Source organism: Nyctibius grandis, chromosome 3 (genome assembly GCF_013368605.1).
Source record: "Nyctibius grandis isolate bNycGra1 chromosome 3, bNycGra1.pri, whole genome shotgun sequence".
NCBI classification, from domain to species: Eukaryota; Metazoa; Chordata; class Aves; order Nyctibiiformes; family Nyctibiidae; genus Nyctibius; species Nyctibius grandis.
Window position 1 is genome coordinate 53,003,914 of NC_090660.1, and position 26,791 is coordinate 53,030,704.

Consider the following 26,791-nt stretch of genomic DNA (forward strand, 5'->3'; position numbering starts at 1 on the left):
ACGGAGATTATCAGTCTACAAAATGGCTGTTCTGATGGTAATAACTCTCAACTTCAGCTATCAACTTTGGCATCTGATGAACAGTAACCCAGGGAAGAGAGACTTCTCATTTCATTAATAATCCTGCAAAGCATGCTGGCCTCAAACAATTGCTCAGTCTTTAAACAGAAGAAATCAGTCACACCACTTAAAATAATATTCTCCTCATCATAAAATGTCAAATCACTGTTTAATATAAACCTTTTCCATTTTAATTTTTCTGCACTATTTTTAGGAAGGTGATGCACGTTGCAGAGTTTAGCAGCTTGGTATTCTGTTCCAAGCTGTATGAAATTCACTCTAAGGAAGCTAAGGAGGTGGGGGGACACAAATGGAACTTGAACCATGTCTGGGGTAGGACACCTCCAGAAAGAGTCCCCAGGAAAGCAATGAAATGTTCCCCAGGAGGGACTCTGCAGCTGCTTCCTTATGGGGGAAGGGATGAATCTTCTCTGGGAGGCTGTTGCTCTGCCTCAGCCTGGAAACAGGGCATGTCTGAGGTGAGCAGAGCTTATATGGAAGCTGCATGGCGTTACTGAAGTTCAATTAGGGATTGTATTCAGGTGACCTTATGGGCATTTAAATCCATTTTTTCTGACTACAACATTCCTTCTGGTTAGCAAAAGTGCTTGTGATTTGACAAACCGGAGCTGTGTCTTTACATATATTTTCTGGCTACAGAGCTTATATGAACAGAGTCTCCCAAAGAAAGATGAGTGAACTGACCCTTAGAAAAAATAAAAAAGTGCTGAAATTTGGGACACTTAGTCTAAGAAATATATTGTCATAGGAATTTCTGTCAAATTGGAGGACAGGGCTCATAGCCAGCTACTGTGTAGTAATAGAAGGTACCAGAAGAATGTATGGCATAGGATGCTCTCTCATCCCTGACAATGTCCTTGGGCACTGTGCTGTATAAAGACTGAACTTGACAGGTGGATTTTTTAAGCAAATCTGTACACTTATTCCCAGCTTACAATTTATAAGTTCTTCATATGATAAGAAAACTTCTGTTGCCTTCTTTTCTATCCTGTACATATAGTGAGTTGCTGATTCTTTCCTGTGATGTCTTGTATATGGTCTTATTCTAAATGAGGTATGAGAGAAAGAAATGTCTGTCTTTCTCAAGAAAAGCAAACAAGCAAACAACCCTCACCCAGCCCCGTTTCTACAGAAATACATGATTTACAGTGAGGAAATGCTCTTCTACTTCCAATGGCATGCCATGGCATTCTAGTGATTTACTTTCTAGACATATTAACAAACTTGGTTTTACACTTGAGTAATCTTTAAAGTGCAGGTGGAGAGGTAGCTATGAAATGACTTGGAGAACAAGTCTTATGATGGAGAACAAGTCTTATGAGGAGCAGCTGAGGGAACTGGGGTTTGTTTAGTCTAGAGAAAAGAAGGCCGAGGGGAGACCTTATTGCTGTCTACAAGTACCTGAAAGGAGGTTGTAGCAAGGCGGGTGTCAGTCTTTTCTCTCGGGTAACAAGCAATAGGATGAGAGGAAACAGCCTCCAGTTGCACCAAGGGAGGTTTAGATTGGATATCAGGAAAAATTTCTTCACTGAAAGGGTTGTCAAGCATTGGAACAGGCTGCCCAGGGAAGTGTTTGAGTCACCATCCCTGGAAGTTTTTAAAAGGCACGTAGATGTGGTGCTTAGGGATATGGTTTAGTGGTGGTCTTCGTAGTGTTAGGTTAATGGTTTGGACTCAGTGATCTTAAAGGTCCTTTCCAAACTAAATGATTCTATGATTCTATGAAATCATGCTCAGGGCTTCCCTCTCCTTCTGCTGGGGTTTACACACAAGGGTACTTCTTCATAGCCAGAGCAGCAGAGACAGGTGGTAAAGACAAAAAAAAACAAGAGGAACACATTTTTCATCCATTGCTACAAGCAAATCATTGGTCATTGTGCCAGCTCCAGCTTTGCTTTCACGTCAGTGCTTGGGAGATGGTAAGGAGATCAAGATAACTGAGGCCTTAAAGAGCATCCATGTTTTCTCAGAAGCTAAGAGCAGAGTATTAGAGACTGTGTAAAGATTGACAGTGAGACATGGTTCAACCTGTTGTTCTTAAAAATGGTGCTGGCACCTTTTCCTCCAAGCAAGGTACAAGCTTTGTCTGCATTCTCCCATAAACATGATTGCAGCCTTGACATTTGATTTTGTCATTTCAAAACCCTAAGTATTGCTGATTAAAGCTGCTGCAGTTGTGGTTATTCTTCAGCTATCTGCAAAGCTGAAAAGCTGTTGTCTTTGTCTTTCCTTGCCTGTGCTCTGCGTATGGATTGTTGCTCTGTCAGGACTGGTGGGGTTTTATGTCTGGTGCAGGTGTCAGAACACTGCAAGCTCTGTCAGGGTTGTTGTGAGTTTTCAATTGGTCTCATCATCTGCATGAATACAAATGCAAAACATGGAAATACGTATTTTACTTTCTCCTTTCCAGGTCAACGGTGACATTCCACCTCGATTAAAAAAGAGTGCCCATGAAATAATCCTGGATTTCATCCGATCGCGACCTCCATTAAATCCTGTATGTAATCCAGTGGACTTCATTCCTAACAAAAATGTGGCTTTTTAAAGCATGTTTGTGTCCGGGGAATATGTTAAATATTATGTTTTCTGACATGGGCTTTCAAAAATAATTTTATGTATATAGAACGTGGTCTCTTAAAGAACAGTGTATAATATCTTGCACCTACCAATTAATAGCTGTTATTACCAGCAGGTCTTTATCTCTGGGAAATCATAATGAATTGGGGAAAAATACAATCCTCTTTTCAATTTATGTGAGTTTTACAATTGAGTGCATGTAAAATCATATCACAACATCCCACATTTTTTTCCAAAAAAAGTGTGGAATCTACTTTCAAGGAAGCACTATTTTATGTAAATATGATTATCTTTATATCCTGAGGCCTCGGCAAGAAAACTGAAACCAACCCCACCACGGCCACGCAGCCTTCATGAAAGGATACTGGAGGAAATCAAGGCAGAGAGGAAGTTACGTCCAGTCTCACCTGATGAGATAAGGCGTAGCAGGCTGGGTAAGCACATTGCTAGTTTTTACCTGCAGCATCCAGAGAAAACTTGCCACAAAAGATGCAGCAATATTTGGGATGTCTGTGTACATGTCACTGAAGATAAAATGTTCTCATCCCTTCAGAAGAAAGAACCTACAGGCTTTGCTAGGGCTATGCAGTCTTTGTGCTAAGTTATTTTTAAAAATAAGATACTGTATGGCTCAGCTTGATTCTCTTCATGTTTTTAATGTAAGTAGTAGAGAAATTTAATGGCATTATATTGCTTGTTGCATATGACAGTTAATGTTAGATTTGCTCAGACTGGAATGACTATTGTTTCTCCCCAGTGCAATATTCCTTACATATCTGCAAGGATTCTGTACGTCTGGTTTTAATTAATTTTACTCTCTTTGTTTCTTTTTGTTAGCATCATCAATTTCATTATTTTCATTTAAAATCTGCTTTTATTTTGTTTGCTGAATCTAAATCTTTGCTTCGTTTTCTAAGTTATGGAACGTGTTTGCATCTATTTTCAGTGGGCAAATAATTCAAAGCATTTCATTTCTTTAAGAGTACAGTATTTAACTGTAGCAGAAAACCTGAGCTAGCTGGATTTTTGAAGAGCAAAAGTGGCATCTTATGGCTGAAAAAGCATGAAATAATCCATGTATGTACTCTCTGTCGCTGCTTTTTGCAAAATATTTGTGTTTGCCACATGTGCTTAAAGGCACTGGTCCAGATTCAAGTGGATTGTGACAACCCATTGTCTCCGGAGAAAAACAATTTCATCAGTCTTGCTTTGTTTTCATTGGTTTTTAAGTGCTCGGTAGAGTTTGGTAAATGCTTGGGTGCATTTTTAAAAGCATGGTGTTTTGAATATTGTTTCTTTGGGCCTTCCAGTTTCTGGTTTGTATTCAGTTTATGCTTGCTGTATCAGCTAATGTTTCTAATAGGCCTAGACATTTTTGCAAATATAGGAAGCTTGTAAAAACATGGAACAATTCCTTACTTTTCTTTCAAACATTCAATTTCAGTATTTTAGATGTTCTCCATCTGGGAGCTATCATGTCCTCTTAGGAGCAGCAAATTTGATCTAATCGATCTTTACAATTTGTAACTGATACAAATTACATCAAAACCATTTAGTAAGCAGTTTCTAAAAACAATGTTACATTTTGGATATTACTGGTTAGGACTTCCTGGGCTGATTTCAGGTCATGGCCTCCAATGAGAGATACCTATCTTGCACCAATTCTTCCTTTTTTGTTAAAGAATGAAATTCTTGAATTTTGGAACTGTGGTAATTCCCCTTCAGTCCAGTGAATTGTTTGGATTAAATGCAATATTACTGGAGGTATAAAAGGGGATGCATGCAAGTTTTATTTCCCAAGTGTTTATTTGCTGCTGGCATGAAGAAGAAAAGGGAGCAAAGGCCTTGAAGATAATTTTTTCTTATGTTGAAATACGAGGTTTTGTTCTTTCTCACATTGAAATGACTGTTATGTCCAAAGTTCCTTTTAGGATAAAATCTATTTGTGTAGAATTGGGAATGGTACAAATAGATCTGCCATATAGTCTAGATGACCACTGAATGTAATTTAGTGGAACAACATGTAAGGTAATGAGGTTTAAGGATTATAAATCTAAGTAGAAACACCACGTGGGACACTTGCACCAACTGGACAGAAATATTTGTTGCTGTTAAAAAGAAGAAAAAAGGCATTAGAGTGACATGTTTGGGAGTATAAGGTACCTTGCACATGTCCCAGAGTTATTCCTTCTTGCTCAGTTTATAGCAGTCAAGTGCACAACTACACTTGACTATTGGGGTGAGGGGGGCTGTACTCTTGCAGTTCCTTCTCTGCAATATGGGAGGACCTATGGCTGTTTCCCAGCAGCTACAGGCTGCGTCCCTCTGCTCTGCACAACACATGCATACAGGTAAGATCTTCTCTACCTTGAGTTGCCACTGAGAAGAGCCACGCTGTGGCTGGCCGCTCTCAATCTTAAACTTCTTTGGAAGTGGTAATTTAATCTTGGTAGCTGGTCTCACAAAGGAAGAGGTTTGAGTAGAGGAATTGGAGTGAGCTTTCAAATGACCTCATAAAATCATCAGAGTAAACTATCAAGACAAACACAGCCGTGAGGTACATGTCCTTTTAATTAAAAGCACGGATTTGTGACTCGAGCAAGTTGAGCTAATGGAGCTTGGAGAAAACTGTGTTTCGTGTAGATGTTTTATCAGCTTTAAGTTAGGATTCAGCATTGGGTGATAAACACCCTTATGCTTTAAAATGTATTTGCCTTTATGCTAAGTTTGGACAGGGATTTAGGTACTGTTTCTGTAGCTGTTATCTGTGGCTGATGTTGTCTAGTTAATGAACTACAGGAAAAATACCCTGACTCCCAAATTTGGCTCCGAGTCAGCCACCTGCTGCGTTCACCACATAGATTTATTCTCATGAGCAAATCTTGTCACAGCACAACCTTTTTTTAAACATCTTTTAATGCAGTGGTATGTGTGGTTGACAGGCCCTTTCATACCAACTTGTATGTTTGTCACCTGTCAAATAAGACAGATAAGCTGATGTCAGTTTTGATGCATTCTTGTACATTCTTGTCGCTGGGCTTGGCCTGCTTATTTGGATTAGTGTATTGAAATTTTGTTTTCAGTTGAGAAATATTTTGAGTGTCTACTCCCTGAATTACACTGTTTAATGGGAAATATAGGTAGGTCTTTCCAGAAATGAAGAACATCTGACCATTTTCTTATCTAGGAATAAAATGGTTAGAGGCCCAGAGAGACAAGGATAATATTATGGGTACATTTTAAAGGCCGAGTCCACCTAAGGCTTTTAAAAAGAACAAGAATCAGCACAAATCACACTGTGTTCAGCCTCTTTGTCCATCCTCTTCAAGGAAACTACTGCTCAAGCTTAGCTTGAGTGTCTCTCTTTATTAGTTTAATTATAATCATTGGAGATTATGCTTAAAAAAATTACAAATATCTTTATTTCAGGTCACTGAAACTTGTGTGAAATGTGGCTTTGTACTTTCGAATTTTTTCCAACTTTTTCTCTCCCTTTCTCTCCCCCCCTCTCTCTTTCCCTCTCTCCTTTCTCTCTTTCGTGACATTTTAATTGAAAATATTCAATTTTTAAGATATTTGCTTCTTGTTTTGACATTTGATTTACTGAAATCCAAAAATCTCATTATACAACTATACAAATATATTTATAATTGCTCTGTTCGCAAGTCCCATTTATGCTACTGTAGTTTTCAGACTTTGAGATTTACTACAGTAAAGCAATAGTATGACTGACATATTTTGGATTTAGGCAACAGAATCCAAAATGTCTCAAGTGGAGTTAATCTTTTGTTTTCATTACGCCTCTGCTTTTCTAATAGCTGAATCGTTTTCTTTTTGTTGTTTTTGTTTCTTTTTTACAGCAATGCGGCCACTTAGCATGTCTTACAGTTTTGACTTGTCAGGTAAAAGGTGCAACAACACCTGACGTGGTTATTGTGCTTACTGTGAAATTTGTTCCATCTGTTTGTTGAATTCCCATTTAAGAAAGAAACTTGAAGGGATTCTTCCAAGATATGGTCAGTGAAAATAAAAATTAAGATAAATTACTTATTAATACCTACATTTCCCTTGCCACAAAAGGATGCTTAGGTATAGGAAACAACTGTATTTCACCTGAAATAGAGTGCTGGAATTCTGTTTAAATATATAACCAAAATAAGGTGGCCCAGAGCTATTCCAAACTCTAAAAAGGATTGCAGAATACAGTGTCACCTTGAAGCCTGATTTACTTATTTATTAATCTGACCTTCGGGTCTTTACACTCACTTTTTGACTAGACTATCTTTTGCAGTACTTCATTTTGAACTCGTCTACCTTTCTAGATTTAATGAAATACACCTATGAATACTAATCTAGAAAGGAACTGTCAATTCTACTGAGTGTCTTTACAGTAAATGCTTTGTGAGTCATCAAATCAATGACGTTCACTCAAAAGAGGCTAAACCTTCCTTCTTTACTGGTTAGCAAACCAAGTTGCTAAGGTTTGCTGGTAATAGCTGATACAGAGCTATTCGATACCTGATTCGATACCTGATCCTTCATCAACTAATACAAAATTTAAAGGTTCCTCTTGGTGGGCCATTAGATAGGACATGCAGTAACTGTATGAACATGTTGTACTTCAGAGACAGCAACATCAGAGAGAGTTTGTGCCTGCTAGATAGAAAATAAATTCATTCCTCCCTCATTGTGCACTAACTTCCCAGGGTGCTCAGGCCCACAGACTCCATCACTGAGGTGGTAAATATTCTACATTAGCCTCAAAGGTTTCTCTGCTGAGGAGAGCTCTTGTGCTAGCTCTTACCTAATTTCCCCTAGGTGACTCCCAACAAAAACAGTCTCCAAATTAATCCATGCTCTCATTTTGTGAAGAAGCAACAGCAGCTGTACCCTCCGCGCTTCCATCCAGTTGCACGTAGAAACATCTCATCTGGGACTTTTGGCTCTCTGTTTCTCCATGCACCCTTTAACCTCATGTGGTTATTTTCCTCATAGAAAGGCATAATCTGACTGAAATGCTAGCATATTGTGAACTATAAAGACCGTACAGAAGTTATTTGATTACCATAATATAAAAAATACAATAGTTTTGTAACGTGGGAGCGAAGTTCACAAGTGACGAATCTGTGAACATGACTTCATATTCTGACTGAGCCCGGTAAAGAGCTTGCCACTGTTGAGACGCGAGGAGAGGCTCTCACTGCTCCCCCTCCTCCTCTGTGCCAGTCCTGCTCATTTATGACCAAGATGACCTCGTTAAACTCATGTAACGCAGGATCAAATACTTTTTTTTTTCCGGATTGCTTTTCTGCTCTTTTAGTCATTTAAACCTGCTTACTATCTGATCAGATGATCAGAGAGCTGGCTAAGGGCAGATGATGAGCATGGGTGGATGAGAGGAAGGAACAGGCTCTCCCTGTCAGAGGCGGTGGCAAGCTGCTAATCCCAGCTCAAGCCCTTTCATGAAACCTTACACTGATGGTGTATTGTACAGCTGCTACAGCTGTCTGGTGGGATTCAAATTATATATGTACTTGATATCATGTTTTACTCCACTGAAAGCTGAAGGGTCCTCAGGGGGTCGGATAATAGCATAAACGGGCAAACTTCAGTTTTCAAAAAGTATTGCTGCTTTCAGATATGTCAAAAGTTCCTTCAGTTTTAAGACTATAAAACTGAATATGCCAGTGACCAACAAAAGGGAAGTGTTCAGATCTGTCCTTCTACATGTGTCTGTTTGCTTCTTCTTTTGCTTTTCATTTCTAAGAATCCTGAGACATCCTCATTTGTTTATATCTAAACAATATTTTGTAAAAAACCCTTCATAAGCCATTAATTCATTACCATAATGTTTTTATTTGAAAGAATTAGCTCCATAGCAATCTATACTGTACTTGGATTTGCTTTTTTTGACTGACCGTTGAAGAACTCTTCCTGTTTTCTTTATCCGTCTTCCAAATGTGATTGGTTTTGTCTTTTCAAGTCATGTGGTTTTCAGCAAGTACTATCATATGGCGTGACTGAGTGATCTGATAAATTGTCTTTAGAAGTAAATACAGGATGATTAAAACATTCCAGTTAGGTGGATGTGAGACACCAGATGAGCAGTACAAATGAATTAGATGGGTTGGGATGTCAATAGCAAGCAGATAAGTGGTAGTTTTGAATGTTGTTGCTTTGCATGTTTTTACTTTTTCATTATTTTGGAAGCAGGGAAGCTATACTGTGCTTTCATTCTGTGATCACTGTTTCCACGTAATTTGCTTTTCCACTGCTTTCATTGCTCTCTGCTTGATGGAATTGCTGTCATGAAAAAACACGAACCACCTGAAAAACAGAAGTATTTCCTGCTAAGTGCTAAAGGACAGGCACAGGCTTTTATTATGCTTCCTGTCTGCAACTGGGATGATGCAGACCAGTTCCGAGAAGGCTTTAGCTGGCACAGAGCTGGTGTAGTTGGTATATCACTCTGCCTGGCTCCACACATCTGCCCGCTGTTGTCATCCTGAAGAGGAGGGGAGGGGTACCTGGGACCTCCTTTTACACTACTGTGTTCTGCTGGTAGAATAGAAGGAGCAAGCAGTAGCCACCTGTAATGAGAGTAATCTGAGAGGTACTCAGATACCAACTAGAGAGCAGGGCAGTCATTGCCTGCTTCTTCTAATAGAAAAATAGCTTAAAAGCAGCTTCACTTCTGCTGAATTGTAGCTCAAAAGACTAGTCATTCCCGCTCTTTACACTCAAGTTCTTACCTCAAAGCTATATGCATGGCTGCTTTGAAGTTCTTACTTCAGAAACAATTTGTACATTTTGGAGGTGGAAGGGGTGCGGGGAGAGAAGCAAAAGGATATTAAAACATTTAAACCCAAACTTCACAGGAATTATTCGTGTTGTTCCCAACCCTGTGAGGTGATGTGTGTCACTGTTGGCTTTATATGATCTGTGCCTCAGACCATTGTGAGGAAGGAACTCCACTAGGTCCTGGTAATCTCTTAATTTAAATAACTCAATAATAAATGTGATGCAAACACCAGCAAAAGACTGGCAGTTTGGTATATGGATTTATTAGTTCACAGGTTTGACTTCAATATCTAAGTCCATTGAAAGGAACAGCACATCTGTGTTACCATTATTCATTATATAATCTTTCCCAGTATATTATCATCATCATATACATATGTTAATTCTGCAAATCCATTTTAGCCTTCTTTTAAACTCAGTGTAAAAATGATAAGGTTGAGGAGTACATTTGCTGTATAGAACAAAATTCAGGTTTCTGTTGTCATTATTTGCCAAGGAGAGCTGGTTGGGAGGCAGACACATATGGTTACATGACTGCTGTGGTTTGCATGTAATCTGTGGTCTGCTTAATTCCTTGTTTCTTAAGAGACGTAATCTTACATGTAAATAAAGCCGCATTTCATATTATCCTAGGGTGGTTTTTTTTTGTATCCCCTTTCTTATGGCTAGTCAGGGAAGGCCAACATAAAGATCAAGTACTCAAATCGAGACCTTCTCTTCTTTCATTTGCCTGTTGTAATGATAGCTTAGAAGAAACTCAAAAGAAACCAAACATACTCATCCAATTTGCAGGTGCTGGTCATTGTACTCGCTGCCCGAAAACATGGAGAAATGACACTCTCCCAGTGTGTCTGACTCTCTAATAAAATCTTAACCCCAGGGTGTTACTCACACAACCTTTTTTTTTTTTAACATAATTTGAATCATCTCCAAAACATTTAGATGTTCTATGAAACTAGAGATTGTGAAACTAATACACTTTTTAAAAAAAATAAATTTAGGTTTTTGTTTCGAAGAATTGTCCATTGATTTCTTCTCATATTCATTTTTATAAGCATTAGTGAAATGGTTGTTCCTGACTTGTTTATCCTGATAAATTTTATCTTGTTTATGATGATGTATGATTATTTGCCACATGGTAATGTTCCTGTTGCCTGAGTATATCACTAAAATAGCTTAAAGTAATCATTTTTTGGTCTGTATTTGCTAAAATATTCTGGTGTTAATTTTGGAACAAGTTATTTTTGTTGAAATCTGTTTACTGAAACTATAAAATTTCATTATCCCTTCCTTAAATTGTGATAATCCTTTTATTCCTGTATATCCAGTACTCTCAGTGCAGGAATGATAAACTGAACTCGAGCACTGTTGTCAAAACAGATTTTATAAATTGGATGGTTTTCTAATTTTCCTTTTGTAAAATTTGTTGGTTTATTGTTTTATTCTTCAGTGCTTTCAAGTTGTAAAAACACTCCCTGTTCTTTTCGTTAGAGGAAAGAATGGTGATAAATGACATTTCCTACTGAAGAGCCCGTGAAAACAAATGCTATGGATTGTATTCTCAATTCACGTAAAGCTTTTCTCATATTTCAAGGAGACTTACAGACAATATGTTTCTGAACAATCATGCATGTGTGAGCTTAAATAACACCTGATTTAAGGCTTTATAGGTAGTGATTGGCTATATAAATTACCTCCAAAATGGATCAGAAATTTCCCTTTCTCAGTCCTAAAGAAATGGCGTCTAAATTCTTAGAAAACAAAACCCCCAAACAAACAAAAAACCACCCCAAACCAAATCAGAAAATAACAGAAAACTGGATATCCATTTCATTACCTCCAGTAGTGCTAGGGGATGTCTGGTGGATGTTCCCTTCTCTTTCTGTTCCCCAGAGCTATCATGTGTTTTATTTTTTAGAAAGAGGGCAATACTGTTGGCCTTCCCGTCATTTTTATTCCAGTGAGTCCAACAATACTCACAGGCCATTGTTCAGCCCCCCTACCATCAGGCAGAGGAGTCACCACCCAGGAAGGTTTTGAGAGGAGGGACAGTGCCTTCGGCTGTTGTGCTGGTGGTGGGGCTGCTTCGTTGGACAGTCTGTTCAGTAACCGCCCTGTGCAATCAAAAGACAAATCAAAGGTTTTTCTCTTGCTCATTTGGGAAACCCTGAGCTGCTTCAATCAACTGCATGCCAGCTAATTATGAGGTCCCAAGAAGTGGTATTGGCAGGGAGGTGAGGCAGTTCGGGTTTTGTTTTCCTGCTGTTGCTCTCTGGGATTGTGTTGAGCGGCTGTTAGAGCAGGAATGCATTTGATGTGGAGGACGCCCATGCTGTACTCGCAGAAATCTAGGAGGAAAAAAACCCATGACCTATAAGCCATACTGCTAGTCAGGACACCCATTAGCAAAGCCTTTGAAGACAGGAACTAAGGGTTAGAGAGTCTGTGTCTTTGATTGCAGCTCTTTGTAGGGAGGACCTGAAGGCAGTAATAACACTGTAGTAACACAGATTCATAGGCTTGGAATGTCACCATGACTTTAATAGTCCAAATAATCGCCTTTTCTGATACTCACAGTTGAAGGTATGATTTCCCCTGTCCTTTCTAGCTCAGTTTCTAGCATTTAATAATAACCTAATTAATTCTATAAAATGTATATTGATTTAACTTATTATCTTCTTATTCCTTTTCAATAGCTACTCTGGTGAGAATGTTATAAAACAGACCTACTACAGCAGCCGAGGTTTTGTCTAGAATGTGTAGTTTTAACTTACCTAGTGCAAGGACAGCTTTTATCAATGCAAATTGTGTTGTAGCAGCAGTGACCGTGTCTGTCTATACCAGGGCAACTAAGTAACTCCAAATGATGTGTGAGTACTTACGTTGTTGGCACTGGGAATACCTGGGTGATATCATTTCTCTGTCATAGTCCTCACAGTAACGTAAGGTATGAGTCACTTGACCTTCTGTCCCTCTTTTCGCCATGTATAAAAACGGGAATAATAACTCGTCATTACTTTAGCCTTAAAATACCTGAAGGTACTTTGTTATTACAAGACTAGGGAAGGAGTCCTGTAATTACATGGGTAGGAAAAACACATTTGTAGAAAGACCAGATGCTTAGGCATACATGCAAATGGGAGATTAAAAGCTTCTCTTCCTTCTTCCTCTGACATAGTTTTCTCCAGATTGGAATACTGCACTTTGTACTTTTACAGGTGTAAAACTGATTTATCAGAACAAACTCTAAGCTCTTCTAAAATATCAAAGCCTAGGTCATTGTCTTAATGTCTAAGCTAAGCTAGGCTAAGCACAGCAGACCCAATGCTTACATTATCTGAGATGCATCTTCATTGCACAGTGGCGGAAATCCCGAGTAATTTATTCAGTAGAGTTACATCCTTGTAAAACTCATGTAGATGAAAATAGAGCTGGAGCCTTGTGTTTCTGCTGTTACACGAAGACTTGACATCACAGACATATTTTTAATACAAATGACCACGCAAACCTAAGAATTGTGCATATTTTTGATGAATGCTAGTTATTTAGCTCATTTTCATTCCTTTTCTGTATACTGCAGAATAAAGCGTAATTCTGTCCTCACAGGAAAAACTAGGTTTACTCCATGCTAAACTTCCTAATTTCTGTGTGGCGTTGTTTTCAGATTCACTGGAAACCCACTTGTCCAGATACGGTTGTGCATTCTTCTGATACTTGTTATATAGTTAATTATAGACTATAAGTTGAAGGAAGAGTATTTTTTGTATTTAAAGTTTATTGGTATTAGCCTGAGGTTGGTTTTTAGTGTTGTGCACTGCTGCTTTTTCCACTGCTTTCATTCTTTCATATTGCTTCTGTACCACAAGCCATTGCCTGTAGTTCTCTGAGCAATGTATTGCTAAAGTAAAATAATTGCACACATATAACTATCACAATAATTTTTTTTCCTTTTGTGTGTATTACCTTGACAGTAAGATTTGAGAAGGCAAAATAAAAATCAGGTCCAAAACCCAATTGTTCTGTTTCTTTTGCTAGATGTATCTGCGTCAGAGGCTGGAAGAAAATTATTGGATGCCTCTGTAGTGAACGGTGGCCTGGCACCACAAGGAAAACAGAATGGGGCCATGCAAGTGACAGTACAACGCAAGAGACTCCTTAAGGCTCCCACGTTGGCTGAACTTGACAGCTCAGATTCAGAGGTAAAAAATCAGGACACAACTTGCTTCTCGATTTGTCAGAATTGAGTCTTGTTCCTTAATTTTCTGAGCTGATCAGATGAGAAGTGACTTTGCAGATTATAGTGATTTTTCCATGACTGCTTTGTCAGCCTGTAGAACTTCAAAAATATTAGATCAGACCTCAAAAATGAGAATATTCTTTAAAAAGGTTAAATGCTAATTTTGGCCTTAAGCCCAGTATTTACGTATTTTTCTGAATGCCCAGGATCTGTCCACAGTGTATATGTAGCAATTACGCTTTTGGGAATGCAGGCAAATGTGTTGCACCCTTCTGGCACCCGTGCAGGAGCTGTCACTAAAGGCCTCAGATGTGAGGCCAACCTCACCGTACCAGCTGTTAAAGAAAGAGCATCAGCTGTGCCAGAGGGGTTGCAGTTTGGTGCAAACGTCAGTGCATTAGTTTGCTGTATAGGCTTGGGAAGTAACACCCAACAAATGTTTCACCGATAGGGACAAGCAAATACCACTTAGATGGAGAAACAGCTTTGAATCCATCCTTTCTCAAACGAAGAGTTAAAGATTTAAAAAAGCATAAAAAGGAGAAAAGCTTAAAAAAGCTCTCTAGTTTAAAAGCTGCATTATATATGATCCTCAAGAAATACCAATGTTACATCCTCAAGAATGAGCTTTGTCTTCTGGACTGGTAGTATTATTAATTGAGTTAGGACCTTTCTGAAAGTTAAGCTGTCTGGAAAGCACATGCAGGCAGGGTTTATTCACAGAGGCTAGTTTTAGCTTGGGGAAGGCAGTCTTCCTTGACTCTCTTTCTCTCTAGTAAATGGGAAAGGAGGGGTTTCCTGACAGGGCACTTACAAAGGCACCTAAGCTGAAAGATACGAGGCTGGGGAGAAATTTATCTTTTTGCATACTCTCTTCATCTGTGAAAGGTTCACCCTCTTTGTATTAGGGGTTATCCTATGGGTGGCTTGTGTGGGTGCATAATTTGGTGCATTTCTTCTGAAAGCAGAAGAGATTTACATTCTGAAATCTCTCAGCAGTCTTTAAAATTACAATAGAGACTATATGAGGTTTTGTTAATATGAATGAAGCTGGGTAGGGTGCAGGAATATCAAGACCTGTCAATGAGAGTTGGATCTTGAACTTACAGCTTCCCAGCTTGTAGCTCTGTGCATCCTGAAGCCAATACAGCATGGTATTTCACATGGAAAAATGAGCAGAAGTTAATAAAAGAAAATTCTGTAAAGGGAAATGTGAAGTGATTCTTGTAGGAGGGAAAAATAAGATGTCTGATTGTGACTATTGATTAGGGAATACTGTGTAGGCAAGCAAAGTCATATAGAATAAGCTCTGGGAGATACAGCGAAAGATAAATTGAAAATAAATCAGCCACATCGAGCTGTCACAGAGAACAGATGCTATACTGGTTTGAGTCAACAGAAGTAGCTGGTGAAGCAATTAAGACAAGATGCTCAGCAGAATACTGGTTGGGGCTCAGGAACAGTGCTAAAGTAATGTAAATAAACAAACTGAAAGAAGTTTGGGTTAAATTTTCCAAGCTGACAAAGGGGATGGGACATAGAATATTTGAAGAAAGTGAAGATCGCTCTGTCAAAATGTCTTATTTCTTTTCTGACTTTTACTTTGTACGTAACACACAGAAGAGTGTATGTGTTGTCCTGATTGCACATAAATGACTGGGCCACCTCTTTGCCTGCAATTTGAATTGGGCTTAACCTGTTTAGTGTTACTCACTGGGAGTTAAATTATGACTATGTTATGCCCTAAATTACATGCTGCAAGTATCTGCACTGCTGAGCTGTGGACCTCCAGACGAGCTATGTTGCAGATGCATTTTCTTCCCCCTGTAAATAAACTCGGTGCACAGATTGTTGCTTGAATCATGATTCAGTCTTTTGTAAAACTCCACAGCATAAGATGCCAACAACTGAAGCACTTAAAATTTTTGTTCAGGACTAGGTAGGGTCTCACAGAACAAGAGACAAGGATTGCTTGGATTGTGCTCCAGAGACAGCTGTTCCCACCTGCTCTTCAAAAAGCCGTCTCTGAAGCCCTGGCTGCTCTTCATTTGTAAAAATGAGCAGCACCACACCATGGTTATGTTTTTTTTAATTGACAGCTTGCTTACTTCTTCGTCTTAGCTTGTTAGCTTCTCTGGCAATGGGAAAGTAATCTTCCACTCAGAAGAATTTGACTTCTACAAAGTGAAAAGTTTAGTAGTTCCCTTTGTACAGGGGTTATTCTCCTGCACAAAATTTAAATGTTTAACTGTAGACTTGTGAACACTGTTGCACCCCTTGTAAAGAACAGTGCATCCAATTGTCTTGCAAGTTCTCCAGTGGTCTTTTAAGGCAACCATGCGGCATGAAGCAGTGATATACAAAGCTATCTGAGCTGACTCTGTAGCTAAACTGTACTGGTTTCTGGAAGTAAAACAGCTGATGTAGCTAACTGTGCTGCTCAAACTTCCCTACAAGCTTCCCATCACAACTGTTTTGTGCAGTCACACTTGATCTGTTAAAGTGAATGTATTGTTTTGGGATCTGAGCTGATTTGAGACCCTTTGCAAAATATTGTGTTGTGTCATAAATGTGGGAATGGTATGCATCATACTGTCCTCACGTACAATGCATACCCTTGGACTGAGCATAAAGTACAGATCACCTGATGGGAATTTGTAGAGGCTTCTGTCCTGTGATGCCTGGTGCTCACTGAGGTGATCCTGCCAGCTTTTCTGACTTGCTGTTACCAAAGAAGGCAATCTTTCAGCCAGTGGAGGTTTCCCTGCTTGTGATTCACCTAACTAAGGAAATCTGCGAGAGAGAAGCTCAGCCACTTGCTGGATTTTAGAGCAGGTCACTTGTTTGATCTGTAAGTCTTGATAACTTAAATGATGTAAGTCTCCTTGGTTGAAAGCATTCACATTAGAGCTAAAGAGCGTTCGCACTCAGTCCTTCAGCTCTGTTCCTTTGGGAGGCTCTTGTGATGATCTGTATGTTGCTGGTATCTGGTGGCTGAAGACAGAGGGTTTAGGTGAAAGCAAAGGATTTAATAACTTGGGTGGCATAATGCTTTAGGTAGCTGAAAGGTGTTAGTCAAAGCCCGTTTCATTTTCATTCATCTTGCAGAAATTGCTCTTGGCTGTCGTGATGAAACACGCTTATATAATGAATGAGATTTCTTTTCAATACAGAAGAAAGGAGAAACGTACCAGGATTAGGGATTAGAGAACAGTGCAGTGGAGATCAGATTAATTTCTCTTTACCTGAGTCACTTGTATGAGTGACTCTCATTCCCATGGAGACCAGAGAAATCAAAGTGCTGATTCCTTGGTAGTGTGGGATGTGAAGGTGAGTTAACGTATGTGCTGTAGCTGCAGATCCTTAGAAGTCCTTGAATACAATGAGGAAAATTAACAGTTTACAATGGATTCATGCACATCTCTTCTGATCTTGTTCTTTCATGCGATAGTTAAATATAGTGAATTCCAACCATGTACCATTTATTCCAATTTCTAAAAAAAATCGGGCATTGAAAATTCCATTTACTCAGTGCTGTGTAGAGTCTGTTTTTCTCGGACTTCCTCTAGGGCCTTGAATGATTGAATGGTGCAAAATACCTTTGATAGCTTGTGATTTCTTTGTGCTAAGAAGCAGTTAGAGAAGAAAAAACAATCCCTGAGGAATTCTGTTTCTTTTCCTGTTGCCACACAGGAGGAATCAGTGCACAAATCAGCGAGTAGCAGCAGCATCTCCCCCTCACAAGTGGAAGACCTCTCTCAAGAAGGCACCAGCAGCAGAAAGAGTGAGTTTTGATGAGAGAGCCCAGTAGCTGCTTTTACACACTTCTGTTGTCTTCTGTTCTGTGAGCTTTGTCTGAAACTTTTATAGAAAGCTGAAGCTGAGCGTTGTTAATGGAATAAATCTCTAAAGCTGAACCCTAGAACCTGCTGAATAGGTCAAATGTGATTAATGATTGGAAGGCATTAGCCTCCGCTATATGCAGATATCTTTGTGAAACAGGAGGTTTCATACCTGAAGTTGATGTGGAACTGTAGAGGAAGTCAGAAGTGAACGGGGGTAGTTTAGCTATGCTTATCTCATAAAAGAATTTGTTGCTGCAGAAACACGTTCTAACCTAAGACCAATTTAAATGTTTCCTGCATCTCTGTCAATGTGGTAGTGAATATACTTGTTTGGAAGACACAATAGCAATCACCAGTATTTCTCATAAGTACTTACTGGGAAGAGGGGAGGATCTGTTCTTTTTTTCAGGCAGTTATTGTAGACTTTACTGTGTAACGATATTTTTCATTTGTTTCGAAGTGTTTCAGTTTCACTGGCAAGGTTTTGTAATGAAACGTGTAATCTGTGCATGTATTTTCTGTGCACGACGGTGAAATAAGTAGTGCTGAAATAAGCCAATACCCTGAAACACTGAATTTATATACAATGGTAACTGGGCAATAGCATGCCTGTGTTTGCTACTTTTATGAGTATTCCTGTTCTCTCAATCTGGAGAATGTGATGAATGTGATATCTGTCTTGAAGATGCTCTGAGTATGGCTGTGTAACTTCAGCCACCAATAGTGGTAATTCTAGCAAAAATCAGTGGCTGGTTTAAGTACTGAGCAATGTTATCCAACAGTCTGTCTTACAAGAACTAATTTTTTTTTACTGGTTGAATCTTTAGTGCCTCCAAAGTTCTTGCCCATATCATCTACACCACAGCCTGAGAGACGGCAGCCACCTCAGAGACGACACTCCATTGAAAAGGAAACACCAACCAATGTGAGACAGTTCCTACCACCTTCAAAACAGAGCTCCAGATCACTTGTAAGTGGAGTGGGTGGTAGGAGAGAGAAAAAGAGGCATGCTAAGAGTATAATGAAAATTAAAACTTGGCTTCAGTGTGATTAGAACTTGACTCAAAGAAAACTCCTCAATTCAGAAACAGCCCTTGACTACTAAAGACGTTTTGAAATCAAGATTTGAACTTTGTCTCTCTAGCATATTTATCCAAAAATCCCAGGTACAGGTGCCTCAGAAAACATTTGCACTTTGATTAGGACTCTGGGTAAAGCCACGTGTCTTGATTTTATTTCAGAATGTTACCAAAACATACAAACTTCACCCTACTGATTTTCCATTTGAATAGAGACAATTCCAAAGCAGTGGATCTATTTTGGGATTTGGGGGAATTTTTTAGTTGTTGGAAGTATTTTAGTTAATGGCTGAATGAATGGAATGGTTTCTTTTCTTCCCACCTTAAGAACTTGTGTGGTAATGTTTATACATATGAAAGCTCTTTCAGTAATCCAAATCAAGGTTTGTCTATGTTGCTGTGTTGAAGTTACTGAGGCAAAAACCTGTATTACTGCTTGAAAAGAAAGTACAGTACATTTGATCAATTAGCTTTAATTGAGAACTGTTTTCCAACAGAGTATAAAAGGGTATGAAATTCTGGTTCTTTTATGCTGACTAACCGATTAGTGCTTTGTAATTTCATGCAGGGTATGTTCCTTGTCTCTTTTCCTACCAGCAGGATTTTGAAGTATGCCCCATGAGGTGCTGGTGAATAGAGAAATCAATAAACACATACTAGTTTTGAAAGGAAGGGAATATTCACTTGCCCCATCTTGTAGTGCAGTGGTATTAATGGGCTTTGAAGGGTGTTTTTGTTGGCCCAGGAGATGGTCACCAGGATCCAAATCTACTGGATGATGAAGTTGAACAGTAACAAGAAAATAATCTCCAAATATTCCCACAACATGCTTCCTCCTCTTCTTTTCAGAGGGTCTGCTGGATTTTGTTTATTATATCCTTCCAGGTAGAATGTAGTTTCTCATTCTAGGTGAGGTCAGGTAGTAGCATGTTGATAAGCACACAACACAAGTAGACTTCTTCTGCCAAAGTGAACTTGGAGCAGAACGTATTGCACCAGAACCAGGCTGGAGGGTTCCTTCAGCGAGCGTTTGAAGACACTATCATGTAAAATGGATTGCCCTGTCATCACCTGCTGCACTCCCTATATGTGGAAGCACAAGGTTTATTTTTTGATAGGCCCAGAGTCATTCACAGACCTATTGTTTAAAGGGAGGAGGGGAAAAATCATATGTTATACTGAGGCATTTGCTCCATCTCATTTTTAGTGTATCTAAATATGTTACATCGTAATATTGATCTCATATGTGTTTGAGGGGATCATGCAGCTTAAAAATCTCATGTATGAGGCCTTTATTTTAGATAGGTCAACCAAGATCTTAGCAGGACCTTTTTGACCACATACGTATTTTCCATCTGTCAGTCTGTTCACTGACATATGCCTATAAAAATATATACAAAATAAAACCATTGCAGAAAAACTAATTCAATTATTCCACTTAAAAATGCTAAATGAACGTTACATAAGTCAGGCTAATGTGAGAACACATGGGAAAGGTTTGTTTCTTTGTGCTTGGGGGTTTTTTTGTGTTTTTTTTTTTTAATCTTTAGAGAACTGTGACCTAGCTTGGTTTTGGCTATGAAGGGGGAAAGAAGGAAAATCAGTAGTGAAACTATGTTCTGTTAATAAGGACCTATTTTCTTTGATGCCTAGAGAGCTAATTCTTTAACTTGGCAATAGTGCCCTCTAGGGTGAGACAGACAACTCCCACAATACTTTTGTTTTTCGTTTTGGTAGATGATTTCTGATATGCTGGCACTGGCCCAGTACCACGCTTCGGCTTACTGCAAGTCTTTCCTTCCCCAGAGGGATGCCAGCTTCTTTCAGTAGCTGCACCAGATGCTGCATATGTAACATTGCTGTTCCCGGAGTGAACACTTCTCAATAAGTGCAGAATATTATTTACTTTTTATTTGACTTCACACTTCTTCATCCCTTCCTCCAGGATTGATGGAGTTTCATTTCTTATCACCTGCTCCTGTGACGGCAGTTCCTCTCCAAGGTGAAAGAGGCCTCGTCAATAAATAGCCCTCAATGCCAGTGAAAACAGGCAGGAGTTTGCTACAGTCTCTTAGCAGGATTAGCAAGAGTCTGGTCTGTCTTGCATACTAACGACGGTTTTGCGAACTGGCATCTCATCAGACAGAGGGAGTTAGACCTGAGTAGGTGGGGAGGGGAAACAAACTTGGGAAAATGCCAAACACAGTCCTTTTGATATGTCACCCTACCAGTGCTACGTGGAAAGGCAGGGCAGCTCAGTGATCTTGGGGGGGGTCAGCCCTGGTGATGTGCTTGCTGTAGTGAGATGACTTGGTGCCTAATCAGTGAGATGAAGCCACTGTCCTGAGATGTACATATGGATGCCTTTGTAGTTTGTTTGCTTTTTAAATTATTATTATTATTATCATTATTTTTTTCATGACCCAGAGGACCAAAGCTAATGGTTTCATTTCTACACAGCATTTGCTTTTCTGCTTCCTATCTATTGTTCAGGTTCCTAGGATAACCAGTTTATTTCCAAGGATGACTTTCAGACCACTTTTTTCAACTATGCAAGCAGCTTCTCTGCTCAGCTCTCATCCCGTGGAAGCAGCCATGTGTGGGGTGGCAGGGGCTATGTACTGTCTCTGTGAGAGAGCTTTTGCCAGCAGGTGGAAGCCCGCAAAGGTTTGCCTCTTTTTGCTGGCTTTGGAAATCACCTTCACCAGCATGTTCCCTCCTAGGGGAGCACTTCCTAAGCTGTGGCAAGAATTAAAGCTTAGGCTGGGACATTGCACCTGATTGACATTGATTTCAGTGTGTGTAGGATACTTGTGTGTCTTCAATCACCTCACGGGGAAAAGAAATCAGTTCTGAAAGGACAGCAAACTAAAAATGCAACATCACAAGATTATCAATGGCACAGACCTTATATGTTACAGCACATGAAGATCCTGCAGCAAAAATACAGCAAAACTATTGTGATCCTTGGACTATGTTGAAAAGAATAAGGTTTTATGTTTTTACCAAGATATACTATGTAGAACGGAAGGGCATTTGCAATCTGTTTTACTTGAAAACTTACATATTGTTTTGGTCCTCAGCACACTTACGTATCAGAACTTGCAGAATAACTAATAGTGATGTACCAGGGAAGGCAAATCCACTGAAAAGAAAAACTAATTCATTTACCCCTATGTAGAATTGAACATGAATAATTTAATTTTTTCCTTCTTTTACTTGTCCCAACCCATAAGTGAAAGTGTGAAACTTGTTGCAGGAGAGTTAATGGTCAAGATATCCAGCTGACTTTTTAGAAGCTTTTAGTCTGCAAAAGCAACAAGAGTTTAGAGTGCTTGACTAATTGTGAATTGCAGAATTTAGAGGCCAATCTGGCACTTGTTCGTATTGCAGTTTACTAGTGCAGCTCCTTTGAATACCTAGTGACATCCTTTAATGAGAAGTTTTACAAAGAATATATTAGTGTAAAAATGTGTTAGTCATAAGGACCTATTAGGTGTGTGTATGCTGAGAATGATCTACAGAGCACTTTATTTCACATTATGGGTATGTAATACTTAGTACCTGCTTTTCCTGAGTAAAAATTTACATGTATACACCTTAAGCTATCACGGTGTATATGAGATGATTGCACAGTCAGTGTTAAGCCAATTCTCATGAGGATCATGGAAAATTCCAAGTTCAAAATAGTATTTTTAGGCAAGATTTTTTTCCCCTTTAAAAATAAGAATACTGACCTGTCTTTGATATTAAAATGAGTATTGAGTGCAATTTCAGAAAATCGAGACCATTTGAACCGCATTTTGTCTTTAGTATGTTCTGTTGTATGCAAGTGTTGCAGAGAGCTGAAGTTCTCTCACTTGGAGCTGCCTATTTTGGGGGCAGATTATTGTTGGAATTTTGAGCAATAACTCCAAAGCATCATTTTTTAATGAAGTTTAGTCGGTGCTTAGCATAATTTTAATTAATTTCAATGTTTTAGAGCTAGTGTTGAAACAAGAGATTTTCTTGTGTACTTATTTCTATTCCAAAAGGGGAAAAAAAAAAACCAACAAGCTGTTTTCTGAAATCAGCATAATATTTATCTTTCATTTAATGTTGCATTAACATTTTGTTGTCCTTGTGTAACCTCTGGAATTAAAACATTAGCATTTAAACATGTGAACATTTTCTATGTTTCCCCTCTTGCCTGCTAGCTATTTCTATTTGCTCTAGAGATGATAATATTCGATTGGTACAACAACAGGCCCACACTATCCCCCTAGTACCTGCTCTACACCTATACCAGAGCCGCAGACTTTCTTCAAAGGAGCGATATTCCCTGACGTCATCATTCTATAAATTAAAGGAATGGGCGTTCATGAGGGGGAAGGAAGAGCTGCAAGTAAGAAATGTATTTCTAAAGGACTTAAAGCTCTGATTGATTACAAGCATTCAGTCAGCCTCATTCACCTCGGACAGTTTCTCTCAGTCTCCCACGATGCAGAACCGAGGGTTTCGCTGGCATTGTGTGCATCACACTTTCCCACCCACTTCCTCTCCCATCTCGCCCCAGCCTTCAGCCGTGCTTTCTCCGTAGCGAGGCAGTTGCTATGGGAAGAACCCAGAATGAAATGTTGAGAGCTGCCGGTTAGCTGTAAAGTTGCTTATAAGGAACAAAAGTTTTGTTTTGGCTGTGCAGTTTTACACCTCAGAGGAAATTGCAGTTGCTTTTGACATAGTTTGTTCTTTCCAGAAAACTAGGGATTCTATACCCCAAAGTTTTAGCTGGCAAATCTAACAAAGTTAACTCAATTCTAGTCTTTTGTGGGGTACCTTAAACAGAGTGAAGTTTCTTTGTGTTCCCTTTCTAGATAGGTAAGACAACAGTTTTTAAAAATGTGGTGGTTCCTAAATGCTAATGTTTGCCAGGTCTGCAACGTAGCAAGATTTTCTTTTTAATCTAATGGAAAGACAGAACAGACCTCTGAGTACATGGAAATGGAGCATTTCACCGCTAATCCGATTCATCACTTCAATTTGTAAACGAGATCTCCAAACTGTCAGCCTTGTCTTTGTATTTTCAGGAGAAATTTCCTTTATTTATTCAGAGAGCATTACATGTCATTGTCATGACCGCGCAGTAGCCCCTCTGGGCTGACTGAAAAGGTTCACTGAGCATAAAGCTTTGGGAGTTCCCACAGAGGTTTCTGTCTTTCTGTTGGAAATGTATAATCAACTACAGGGCTGGATTACAAATTGGGTTGGTGCTTTTTATTCTCTGGTACCAAATTCAGGAGTTCTCTACTCAATATTCTCCTAAGTGCTGTCATACAGAACAGGCACAATTATTTTTTAAGTGGGAAGTTGTGGTGTTAGTGTCTATTTGAGTCTCTGCCATTAACAATGTAACACTGGGTAACCAGTTCTCCTGCTTCATATTTGAAGATTATTCTATAAAGCTTAAATTGCTGCTGTTATTTTCGTGGGGCAGAAAGGAGAACTTTTCTGCCTGAACTGACATCACTTTTTGTAGTCTTGGTGGGATTCTGATCATGTGAGCACCAAGATGTGGTACCACTGAATAAAAATTTCTGCTAGAATGGGCTACTAACAACTTTCCTTGGCCACTCTGGGCACCACAAAGTCTCAGAGAAATTGTGTGTCTTCAAACAATGTACTTAATAGTAATACCATCAGTCAAATTACCTTTTCCCTTTCAAATTATAAACCTGAACGTTGATTGGTTTGAAACAAATCTTTATAGTAAAAGGCAAATGCAGAGAAGAGTCAAGTGGTTTAAGGAGGAAAGATGAAGAAAACTGTTATTGTTGTGAAGGCTGAACATTAGACCATTTAGATCACACTTACGCAGTCTCCGATGGTTTGAAACTCATGTGATGCCCATGAATGAGCCAGTGCTACTCCAGTTTGAAGGGAGAAGCCCTCTATTTCTGGAGTTACTAACCAGGTGGCTGGTTGTCTAGGTTGAAGTCTGGAAGAAGCCATTTGGCTTTGAAATAATACGGGTTTTTTTGGTTTCCAGGAGGAGTTCTGCTACCCGGTGGAATGTCTGGCTCTGACAGTGGAGGAAGTCATGCACATCCGTCAGGTGCTGGTGAAGGCAGAGCTGGAAAAGTACCAGCAATATAAAGATGTCTACACTGCTCTCAAGAAAGGAAAGGTAGGGCTGAGTCTGTGGAGGCTCCGAGGCTTATTAAGGGAGGCCAGTCGCAAAGCCTCCCATTTGTTTCTTACCCTGTATTGGAGAAAAAGAAGGAATATCCACCAAACGCCCCCCAAATGTATAACATATGGGTCAGCTTCCTTGAATTATGTGCAGAAACATCAAAATTTTTCATGGAAATACCTTATTTGTTCAGGTTGACTATAAAAATGCAGTAGCGTTTGCAGTTATCAGAGCGTATCTGTATGTGTACGTTTTAAACTTCATTGACTGAAGTGGTTTCTATCCCCATGCTTTCTGCAGTATTGCTTGGCATTTTTGTTCCAGAAAATAGAATTACAGCTAGCAGTAGGAAATTACAACAGGTTTTTCATATGAATCCTCACTATTAAGCAAAGAAGGAATGAAAGCCTTCAGAGAAGTCAAACATGTGACGCCAGAAGAAGGTTTAATATTAGAGAACCCATTAACTAACACATTTTTTTCTGTAAACTGCAGATTGGGAATTGGTATTTACCAGCAGAAGCAGTGTCCTTTTCTCCCACTTTTGACTTGTGCTTCTTGAACACCTCCAACAAGTGTATCTTGACTTCACAATGTATTTTGCCTATAGGCCTACCTGTGTCTGTTATGCAGATTTAATACATTTACGGCAGAGGAACAAGAATCTTAAATGTCATTCATTAGATTCAGCTGTTGCCTATCATCATGATATATAAAACTTAGTAATGAGCTTTTATAAAATCTCCGAGTAAGTTGATGCTTTAATTAATTTACCCCACTATTGAAATTGTTCACTTTTATTTCTAACCATATTTATATAGCCTCACCTGAGTCTTTGGATCTTCATATGCCATCTTTTGTTTCACTGCAAAATTTGTCATTGTTCAATGCCTTCCCTTCATAGAAATGTTCTTAAGCTGTCATCCCTACCTCCGTTGAATAAACTGAACAGATGGGATTTATTATCCCACTATAAAGCGGGTTTTCCTCAAGTAAGACTGTTACAATAGCTCGCTCTTGCACCTCCTCTAGTTTCCAATAATGTAGGATTGAAAGAAAATCATCAAATGTTATCACAGGCAAAAACTTTGTGTCCCAGAACCTGACCCAGATGGTTAGGAACAATTTCCAGCCTAAATTTATTCATGGCTGAATTTATGTCCATTTGATTTTGTGTTCTTCAGTTTTCCTTAGTGCTGTTACTCTTACTTTCCTGTTGCTTTTTTCGTATAGTAATAATATGAACACCCGCGAGGAAGGAGTAAAAATAAGTTAATCATTAACTGCCAAGTATTTAATTTAAGTAAAAGACTTTAGAAGTATTTCCAAATATATGAAGATACAGTTCTGCACCATTCTTTTCAATATCATCTTAGAAGTATGGGCCTTGGAACTGGATGTAGTACTGCAACTTTGGTCTCGCTGATGGCAACTGATAGATGAAGTCATTACTGTGCCTAACATTGTGGACTCCTCTGTTCTTCTTTTAGCTCTGCTTTTGCTGTCGAACAAGAAGGTTTTCTTTTTTTACCTGGTCTTACACTTGTCAGTTCTGTAAGAGGTAAATATTTAATATCTGTTAATAAATGAGTATCGTTTCAGAGTGAAAAATACAGATTTATACATTAGAAACACCCAAATGTTTCCGCTGCATACTGTTGATTGTTTTTATTTCTGTAACAGTCGATATTTAAAAAAAATATACAAAACCAGTTCCTTCCTAAATGACAGAATTGCTTCCTTGGACTGAAACACTAGGCTAAAGTGAGAAAAACACTTTTATCTTCATGGGAGAGTGAGATGGAATTTATTCAGACTCTCCAGTCAACAGTTCTCTAATCTCTATTGTTGGGGAAGACATTTCAAGGCAATTTACCTTTTGGATCATTTTTGGAGTATTGGTGGGGGAGAAGGGGAAAGGAATCATTTGCAGGCAAAATGACAAGTTGTAAGTTGAACAGTGAGACGTTAAGTGTGGAGATCTATGGAATCACTGATTTAT

At 39.0% G+C, this 26,791-nt stretch overlaps 1 protein-coding gene across 2 annotated transcripts in view; it reads left to right on the forward strand.

Moving 5' to 3' along the window:
- SPIRE1 (spire type actin nucleation factor 1) overlaps positions 1-26,791 on the forward strand; it is a 69,445-nt gene that overhangs the window by 41,085 nt on the left and 1,569 nt on the right. Inside the window, exons 5-12 of one of the 2 annotated variants that reach the window (XM_068396164.1) lie at positions 2,492-2,578; positions 2,963-3,092; positions 6,519-6,560; positions 13,495-13,658; positions 17,390-17,480; positions 18,369-18,511; positions 24,646-24,783; positions 26,280-26,350. In XM_068396164.1, the coding sequence (XP_068252265.1) occupies positions 2,492-2,578; positions 2,963-3,092; positions 6,519-6,560; positions 13,495-13,658; positions 17,390-17,480; positions 18,369-18,511; positions 24,646-24,783; positions 26,280-26,350 (866 nt within the window). The remainder of the gene's footprint in view (positions 1-2,491; positions 2,579-2,962; positions 3,093-6,518; positions 6,561-13,494; positions 13,659-17,389; positions 17,481-18,368; positions 18,512-24,645; positions 24,784-26,279; positions 26,351-26,791) is intronic. The other variant, XM_068396165.1, reaches the window with a different exon arrangement.